At 45.7% G+C, this 10,453-nt stretch overlaps 1 protein-coding gene across 1 annotated transcript; it reads right to left on the reverse strand.

Annotated features, from left to right (window-relative positions):
* Positions 1–8,989: 8,989 nt before the first annotated feature.
* LOC137904149 (uncharacterized) lies at positions 8,990–9,856 on the reverse strand. Its single transcript, XM_068748312.1, has one exon. It carries the CDS (start codon positions 9,854–9,856, stop codon positions 8,990–8,992), a length of 867 nt encoding a protein of 288 aa, XP_068604413.1.
* Between the last annotated feature and the right edge of the window lie 597 nt (positions 9,857–10,453).

Genomic DNA, 10,453 nt, shown 5'->3' on the forward strand with positions numbered 1-10,453 from the left:
TGGTGTAAATTGAAGGTCATTGTTCAACACTCGCACAGAACTGTGTGGTGAGTACACATTGTCGAAGTTGTGTAGCTGTTATTGCACCATTTGTTGCGCTGTTTGTGAGGGTCATGTGGCTGCACTGGCTGATTGGCCTACGACTCACACCTGGTTGCTGCCTCTCAGCCCAGACACACCTGAGGCTGATTACGACCGGCCTTCATAAGCCCTGCTCCGCCCGCTGTTCCTAGTCGGACTATTTTTCATGGATCATGTCCCTGCGTACAGAACGTCTTTCTGCCGCTCCTCATCCCTGGGATCTGCCTTTGTTAGATTTTGTATTTTGAGCTTGCTTATTTGCTTTGTTCTGTTGGCTGTGTCTTTTGTTTAACAAGATATTTTCGTTGGGCTCCAGCCACCCCGTAACCCGTGCGCAGCTCCGGGATAGTGACTCGACTGATGAACATTCCAGTAAAGCTTATAGTCACGTTTGTACTGTCTCCGTCCTCTGTTTCTTGGGGTCCTCTCGCACCAGTCCGTAACAGTAATAGTCCGACCACAGTAACATGGACCCCGCAGAGACGGAACGGGTACGTCAAGCCCTTTCTCGCCAGGGCCTCCTAGTCGGACAGCACGTCGGCCTCCGACGTCACGTCTGCGGGAGCGAAGGCGCAGCGGTCCCCGAGACGTTTTCTGCCGTCACAGCCAGAGACTCTCCAGCAGGAATAGTCTTGGCAGCGCTGACCAACACCATTGCAACTCCAGACGGTGAAAACAGGAGAACCAGGAGGCGGATCGCCCCGGTCAGCTACAAGGAGCCGAGCCTCAACAGCAAATTGAGACGAGGGGATAAACACACCGAAACCACATTTTTGCACTCTCCCGTGTTCAAGGAAGGCAAGAAGAAGAGGCCGAAGAAGACTACACCCCGACCAGGAAGCTCTGTTTCGACGGACTGATTAGCATTAGCATTGTTGTTCTTATTAGGTTCCGAGAACGAAGGTTCAAGGAACCTATTGTTTTTTGAGAAATTATTATTATTATTATTATTATTATTTTCAAATGGCTTTTTGAGGCACTTCCCGGGCACCTAGAGGTGTCGAAACCATATAGGAGTGTCACATCTGGTGTCTAGTTTCTAAATCTGGAATTTAATTGGAATTGTATATGGATTGGGGGCTCCATAGCGCCACCTGAAGTCGGCTTTTCTCCGAAAAGGTGCTCGGATCGTCGCGAAATCCGAGTACGTCGTACCTCTGGGGGTCCCGAGGCTAGTAAATATTTTTGAGATTTTATACGCAGACAGGAAGTCAGCCATCTTGGACGGCGTGCGAAAATTTGAAATGTACGAACGCGTTTTTGAGGACTTTAGGATCGACGAAAACCCACGAAACTTTACGTGCGGGTTCGCAACGGTACTTACGAGGATTTGATTGTGTAATTTTAACGTTACGTCGCATATTGGCTCTTTGGCGCCCCCTTGATTGTTTTTCCCTTGTAGCGTAGCTTTGACCCCCTCAACATACGCGAAAACTCTTGAAAATCGGTCGGGAGACGGACATCGGCCAACTCGACCTGCTCGTAAAGCGATTGCTCTCGGCGTGTTTCTGGGGCTCCAGAGCGCCCCCTAACACAACGGAGGCCGTAGTTTGAACGTAGTTTGTCCGATAGTCACGAAATTTGGTGGGAACGTCCAAGTCGTCATTCCAGACATATTTGTAATTGGCTTTCTGTAGCCCCACCCACCCGGATGTCGGGCATATTGGATTATGTACGTTTTTTGGCATACTTTGACGAACTCCTCCCAGACGCTTTATCGGATTTGCGTCCAATTCGGGTGACGTGATCGCCAAGTACCCGCGACGTTAAATTGCGAAGGGATTTTTGATCGATCGAACGATGAGGTCACAGGCCACGTTTGAATGTGCCATTTTACGATTTTATAGGTCTCGAACTTTGCGATACTCCTCCCAGAGGTTTCGAGATATCGATCTCAAAGTCGGGCGACGGCCTCTCGACTCATTGACGACGCTAAATTGCGAAGCTTTTGCGTTTTCGCCAATCGCTGTTGCCGTGGCGGCCCTGCAAACTTTGATGTTTTGGCACGACGTGCATGGCTGTCGGAGCTTCACTTTGCACAGTCCGACCGTCTCCAAATTTCACACGCTGGATGAGAGTCCAGACCTGAACTCGACTACATGCCATTGACGGTGATGGTCTCAGCGCCACCTACAGGAACAGGAGCATACATTGTCCGATCGGTCCCAAACTTGACACGCTTCATCAGGGTCACGTCTAGAGGACGTACGCGTGTTTCTGACATTCGTGGATTGCGAATAAGCGCGTACACCAACGTGCGCCAGGCCCCAACGTACGCCGGGTTCGAGGAACCTCTCAAGGCTGCTCGCAGCTTTAATTTTAATTTAATTTTAATTCCCTCGTCAACCATTTTAATCAGTCTTTTATTCAGACTAGAAAATGTGCTTGTTGACATTTTGTTTTTGACTTGAATGGTAATAAAGCGTTTGCGTATTTCACATTATGCCCATTTTGAAACTGATCCACTAATATATTTCACTCGTTTCTCAGCTGTGCGTGGTCGGCGGCGGCCTTTATAAATAATTCAGTCCTAGTTGTCCACCTGAGAGGTTCTGCTCCGCATCCTGCTCCCCAGAAAGCTTCGGTATTGCAGCAAACTGCATTTCGGTCGTGGTGTAAATTGAAGGTCATTGTTCAACACTCGCACAGAACTGTGTGGTGAGTACACATTGTCGAAGTTGTGTAGCTGTTATTGCACCATTTGTTGCGCTGTTTGTGAGGGTCATGTGGCTGCACTGGCTGATTGGCCTACGACTCACACCTGGTTGCTGCCTCTCAGCCCAGACACACCTGAGGCTGATTACGACCGGCCTTCATAAGCCCTGCTCCGCCCGCTGTTCCTAGTCGGACTATTTTTCATGGATCATGTCCCTGCGTACAGAACGTCTTTCTGCCGCTCCTCATCCCTGGGATCTGCCTTTGTTAGATTTTGTATTTTGAGCTTGCTTATTTGCTTTGTTCTTTTGGCTGTCGGAGCTTCACTTTGCATGGTCCGACCGTCTCCAAATTTTAAACGCTGGATGAGAGTCCAGACCCGAACTCGAGTACATGCCATTGACGGTGATGGTCTCAGCGCCACCTACAGGAACAGGAGCATACATTGTCCGATCGGTCCCAAACTTGACACGCTTCGTCAGGGTCACATCTAGAGGACGTACGCGTGTTTCTGACATTCGTGGATTGCGAATAAGCGCGTACCCCAACGTGCGCCAGGCCCCAACGTACGCCGGGTTCGAGGAACCCCTCAAGGCTGCTCGCAGCTTTAATTTTCCTTATTTTATGAATGTGTGAGTGACTGATTTGATATGAGAGTTAAACTGAAATTCAAGGTACGTATGACTTAAGCTACAGTAAATAAAATAAAATGGTTGACTATTAGGTTTTAGAATATAAAAGAAACTAGGAAGCCCTTACCCCGTACAGTACACTATCACCAAGTCAGGTTAGGGTTACGTTGATTATTCACTATTTCAGTTACAAATCACAATACAGATTATTATTGTTACATTTCCTAATAGTGTGCACATTTCAGCTAATGTTTGACTGAATTATGCACTTGCACTTGTTTCTTTCTCGGGAGCAGGAGAAAGAATCAGAGCCAGGGGTGGAAGCCATTTTTAACAGCATGGACTCAACCATCTGCACATTGAACTGAGGGGGGAATAGTATTCCTAAGTGAACTCTTGATGAGTTTATTGGTTTAAGCACTTTAATATTCACTTATTAATTTGTTCCAAGTTATAGTTATTTTTGCTTTGATTACTTCAAGTGCTGATTTCTCTAAGTTGGTTTATTTTGGCTGGTTGATTGTGTCATGCCTCCCGCTTGTGTTACTTGAGTTACTCCACCCCTATTTAAGAAGCCTCTGTTCTGTGCCCTCGAGAGGTTTTTGGGTTTTCGTTCAGGTCATGTTAAGTTGACATCGGTTGGGTTGGGCCCAAATCTTTGTTGTGTAGGATTTGTTTTTGTTTTTTTTAGTTATTTATTTCAGGCAATGACAAAAAAGCATACAAAACAACCTGTGCCACATTTAAACAATAAATAATATGTCAAGATTCATTTTGCAGCATTGTCCAGTAAACTAGCTAGACATTTAATAGACATTTGATATATTGGATGTTATTACATTAGTAGCTAATTTTACAATGCACATGATTTGTTATTAAATTAATTTGGACAACAAAAAATCTGAGGAGCCAGAATTCCCATCACTAGAGTGGCTGTGTGTGTGGATAAAAACTTGAATTATAAAGTACTAGAACATATGAAAACTGTGATTGATAATTTATTAGAATGTATAACTGTTGAAATATGTGAAGACAAAAACAGAAATGTAATAATCAGCTGTGTATACGGAGCACCAGGCTCTAGTATTGAGGCATCCAAGGACTGGATGGGGGGAATGTTCTCCAGAACTAACCAAAAAGTTGTTTTTGTCTGTGGTGACCTAAATATGGATCTGCTCAATCCATATAAGCACAAAAATATTGATGAATTTATCAATACAATGTGCAGCATGAGTTTATATCCAGACCTAGTAGAATCACGTCCCATAGTGCTACCTTAATTGCTTAATTCACCAATGACATAGTAAACAGTACTGTAAGCGGAATATTAATCAACGACATCAGTGACCACCTACCAGTTTCTAGTTTATAACAGCAACCATCAGGGAAATCGGCCAGAGGGAAGAATTAAGTATAAACGAGTTAGGGCAGATGAAGCTATGAATAAATTAAAGAATGATTTCCTGGCATAAAATTGGGAAAAGGTATATGATGAAAGTAATATTGATAGTGCATATGAAACTTTTTAAAGAATATTCACATCATTGTATGACAAATTGTCCAATAAAAATACTACAGAAAACAAAGATACAAATAATGACCATGGTTCACGAAGGGATTACAAAATGCCTGTAAAAAGAAGAATACTGTGAGGGTCATGTTGGTGTGGGTTGTCAATTTTCCTTTTCACTCACACCTGTTTCTGTTTATCAATTAAGGACCTGCGACGTGTGGATTGGCTGCGGTCACCCCGGACGCACCTGAGACGAGTTGAGACAATCACTACCAGCCCTCGTAACCTCTGCTCCGCCCGTTTTTTGTTGTTTGTTGCAATTCAATTCAATTCCATTCAGTTTTATTTATATAGCGCCAGATCACAACATAAAGTCATATCAAGGCACTTTACAGGGTTAGCAGGGAAAGACCTGCAGGGAAACACAGAACCCAACTTGACCCACAAGAGCAACGGAGGCAAGGAAAAACTTCCCTTTAACAGGCAGAAACCTTGGACAGAACCTAGGCTCATGGTGGACGGCCATCTGTCTGGCCGGCTGGGTTGAGAGAGAGCGAGAGAGAGAGAGAGAGAGAATGGCAGGTCGGAGACGAGTCAAGGAGATAGATAGGGAAGTGATAGTGAGACAGAGCAGGAGCAGACAAAAACTAAATGCTAATGCTAGCGACGTGGACATCAGCGCTGATGCCACAGGTCCAGGTTCTGCAGCACCACGGACAGAAGGACTAGCGACGTGGACTTCAGTGTTGAGGGACACAGGTCCAGGTTCTGCAGCACCACGGACAGAAGGACCTGAAAGAGAGAGAGGGACAAACAGCGGGAGAGAGCGAACAAGACTACGGGGAATAGAGACATATTGCACACATCTACTTATAACATAAATAATCAGATAAAGGGGGAGGAGCTCAGTGTGTCATGATGTTAAGCCACCAATGCTGCCTAATGACAGCAGATTGATTATACTGATTACTGCATTGATTAGTTATAAGCTTTGTTAAAAAGGAAAGTCTTTAATCTACTCTTGAACATAGAGATGGTGTCCGTCTCACGAACCAAAACGGGGAGCCGATTCCACAATAAAGGAGCTTGATTACTGAAAGCTCCGCCCCCCCTGTCTGCTCTTGGAAATTTTTGGAACCACGAGCAGGCCAGCGTTTTGGGACCGCAGGGTCCTAGTGGGGCAATACGGGATAATCATCTCTGTAAGGTAAGGAGGGGCCTGGCCAGTGAGGGCTTTAAAAGTAAGTAGAAGGATTTTATATTCAATCCGTTCCCTAACAGGAAGCCAATGCAGAGACGCCAGAACAGGGGAAATGTGTTCTCTCAGTCTGGTCCCCGTCAAAACACGAGCTGCTGCATTCTGGATTAGCTGGAGATGTTTAATAGACTTTTTTGGGCAGCCGGACAGTAAGGAGTTGCAGTAGTCCAGTCTGGAAGTTACAAAAGCATGGACTATTTTTTCTGCATCTTTTCGGGTTAGTAGGTGCCTGACTTTTAAAATATTCTGAAGGTGAAAGAACGCAGTCCTTGAAATATGCTTTATCTGGGACTGAAATGACAGGTCCTGATCAAAGATTACACCCAGATTCTTGGCAGTGGTGCTGGTGGACACTGAGACGCCATCTAGTTCAACTACAACACTAGAACAGACATTTCTGAGATGCTTTGGCCCAAGAACCAGAACCTCAGTTTTATTTAGATTTAATAACAGGAAGTTCTCGGTCATCCAGGAGTTAATGTCCTTAAGGCACGTCTGACTGATCGACCTTGTCTGGCTGAACGGACAGGTACAATTGAGTATCGTCCGCATAGCAGTGGAAATTTATGCTATGTTTCTTAATAATGTTACCTAAGGGTAGCATATACAGCATGAACAGAATAGGTCCAAGCACTGAACCCTGTGGAACTCCATATTTAACTTCAGTGTACGTAGAAGACTTATCACGAACACGTACAAACTGAAATCTATCAGACAAGTAGGAACTAAACCAGTTTAATGCAGATCCTCTAACACCAACAGATTGTTCCAGCCTCTGTAACAGAACCTGATGATCTATTGTGTCAAAGGCTGCACTAAGATCTAATAAAATAAGCACGGAGACAAGTCCATTATCAGACGCTAGTAAAAGGTCATTGGCGACTTTAACTAATGCTGTCTCTGTGCTATGATGAGCTCTGAAACCCGACTGAAAAACCTCAAATAACTTATTGTCTTGTAAGAATTCACACAGCTGACTGGAAACTGCTTTCTCTAAAAGCTTTGACAGGAATGGAAGGTTTGAAATTGGCCGATAGTTAGCCAAGACATCAGGATCCAATGTTGGTTTTTTGAGAAGCGGTTTAATGACTGCTGTTTTAAAAGACTTGGGTACATAGCCTGTGAGTAGGGATAGATTAATTATATTTAGCAAAGCAATACTGATTGAGGGGAAGACTTCTTTAAGTAGCTTAGTTGGGACCGGGTCTAAGAGACAAGTGCACGGTTTAGATGAGGCAATAGCTGCACTCATTTGCTGCAAGTTAATGGGGGTGAAGCTATCCAAGTAACCATCAAGAGTAACAGCCGTATCTCTACTTCCATTGCCAGGGGGGGGGGGGGGTCAATGCCACACGAAGGCAGACGCTGATGAATGACGTCCCTAATCGATTCGATTTTGGTACTGAAGAAGTTCATGAAATCTTCACTACTGAGACCTATCGGGACAAAAGGGTCAACAGAGCTGGCGCTTTGTGTCAGCCTAGCTACGGTGTCAAAGAGAAACCTCGGATTAGATTTGTTCTCTTCTATTAGAGATGAGTAATATGCACCTCTTGCCTTGCGGAGCGTCTTCCTGTACATTTTCAGGCTGTTTTTCCAGATTAAACGAGACTCCTCCAATTTAGTTGAGCGCCACCTTCTCTCCAGTCTTCGGGATTTTTGTTTTAACAATCTAATTTCAGAATTGAACCACGGAGCTTTCCTTCTTGGTTTTAGTTTTTTAATTCTTAAGGGGGCGATGGAGTCAAGCGTCGTGCGCATCAAGTCCCCAGCACCACCTACAAGATGATCTATGTGGGAGGGGCTAAAGTTACCACACGACTCCTCAGTAATGTTAAGGCTTGATAATGAGTTTAATGCTGATGGGATCACTTCTTTGAATTTAGCAATAGCACCATCAGACAGACATCTAGTCAAGGCAGTTCTGTTTGATGGAACGTAGTCCAATAATACAAACGTAAAAGTGATGAACTTGTGGTCTGATAAAAAAGGGTTCAGTGGAAACACGATTAATTGATCAATATCAATACCATACGTGAGAACCAGATCCAAGGTGTGATTAAAGCTGTGGGTGGGTTCGTTCACTATCTGGGAGAAGCCAATTGAGTCCAGTAATGAGAGGAAGGCAGTAGCAAGGCAGTCGTCACTGACATCTACATGAATGTTAAAATCTCCCACAACAAGTATCTGTTCTGTTTCCAGAACTAAGCTTGTTAAAAATTCTGAAAATTCTGACATGAAATCAGAGTATGGGCCTGGAGGGCGGTAAACTATAACAATCAGGACTGGCTGGCTTGATTTCCATGTTGGGAGTGACAGACTAAGAATAAGACTCTCAAAGGAGGTATAGTTTAATTTAGGTTTAGGGTTAATCTGGAGCTCAGAGTTATAGATGGCTCCAACTCCACCTCCTCGGCCGGCGTCTCGAGAAATGTGAGAGTTAACATAACTCTGAGGTGTGGCTTCATTTAAACTGAAATAATCTTCAGGACCCAGCCAGGTTTCTGTCAAAGAGAAAATATCAACATGCTGATCTGAGATCAGATCATTTATTAAAAATGCCTTTGACGCCAAAGAGCGAATATTCAAAAGTCCACATTTAATGGTTTTACTATTATTAATTTCTGTGGCAGCAGTTTTTATTTTTATAAGGTTTCCAGGAGAAACACGTCTCCTGTACAATTTAACAACCTTAGGGGGTCGGGGAACAGACACCATCTCTATAGACACCATCTCTATGGGGTTCCGTGTGGGGTTCTGGATGGGGTTCTGGGTGGGTGACTGATCCAGAGGATGCTCAGAGATGGGTGTAGGACTACATCTCTGACTCCTGGTCCCGACTCTGGATTGTCAGGGTTTTGGTTGTCTAACAAACTCGGTCAGATTGCTAGAAATGAGAGCTGCGCCACCAAACGTAGGATGGACACCGTCTCTCCTAATAAGACCAGGTTTTCCCCAGAATGTCTGCCAGTTATTTACGAAGCCCACGTTGTTTTCCGGACACCACCTAGATAGCCAGCGGTTGAATGACGACATGCGGCTAAACATATCGTCACTCGTCAGATTGGGGAGGGAGCCAGAGAAAACTACGGAGTCCGACATAGTCCTAGCAAAGCTACACACCGACTCAATATTAATTTTAGTGACCTCCGACTGGCGTAGCCGGACGTCATTAGTGCCGACGTGGATTACAATCTTACGGTATTTACGTTTAGCTTTCGCCAGCAACTTCAAATTTGATTCAATGTCGCCCGCTCGGGCCCCCGGGATACACCTCACTATGGCCGCTGGAGTCGCTAGCTTCACGTTTCTGAGAATGGAGCCACCAATCACCAGAGTACTGTCCTCAGCAGGTGTGTTGCTGAGCGGGGAAAATCTATTAGAAACGTGAACGGGGCGGTGGTGAACCGTAGCGGGCTTCGGACTATGCTTCCTCCGAACAGTCACCCAGCCGCCTTGGTGTTCCGGCTGCTCGGAAGCAGCTGGGAGACGGTTAGCGGCTCGGTCCGCACCGCTAAGGGAGGGCTGGCTAGCTATCGAAGCTACTGGATTCGCTTCTATGGTGCGGAACCGGGTCTCTAAATCATTTAGCCTCGTCTCCAACATAGCAAATAGACTACACCTCTTACACGTTTCGCTGTCAGTAAAGGAAGCAGAGGAGAAGCTAAACATTTGACACACTGAGCAGGACAGCGGAGAGGCAGAGGGAGAAGCCATCGCTAGCTAGCTAGCGGTGCTAAAAGCTATTCGATAGTTAGCTTATCAAACCAAAGGAGAAACGCCCCAAAGAGTCGTGAAAATTGGCGGCGTTAATCCGCTAACAATAAATAGGACAGGGAGTGATTAAAGTTATGTGGGAAAAGAGCAGAAAAAGTGGCAGAGAGCACAAACAATTCATGTAACTAGCGGACAGGAAGTGACGCAATACGCTCACCGGGGTACGTCAGTAGGGTACCCCGGTGAGCTGCACTCCGCTTGGTCCGTCGGTACCTGTCAGCTGCCTCCGGAGTCCCACAGGCCAAAAGGGCCTGATAGGACTCCTTTGTCAGCTTGACGGCATCCCTCACCAGCGGTGTCCTCCAAGAGGTCTTGGGATTGCCGCCACGACAGGCACCAACCACCTTACGGCCACAGCACCGATCGGCCGCTTCGACAATGGAGGCACAAAACATGGTCCACTCAGACTCAATGTCCCCTGCCTCCCCCGGTACATGGTCGAAGCTCTCCCGGAGGTGGGAGTTAAAACTCCTTCTGACAGGAGATTCTGCCAGACGTTCCCAACAGACCCTCACAATACGTTTGGGCCTGCCAGGT

Source organism: Brachionichthys hirsutus, chromosome 14 (assembly GCF_040956055.1).
Source record: "Brachionichthys hirsutus isolate HB-005 chromosome 14, CSIRO-AGI_Bhir_v1, whole genome shotgun sequence".
Classification (NCBI taxonomy): domain Eukaryota; kingdom Metazoa; phylum Chordata; class Actinopteri; order Lophiiformes; family Brachionichthyidae; genus Brachionichthys; species Brachionichthys hirsutus.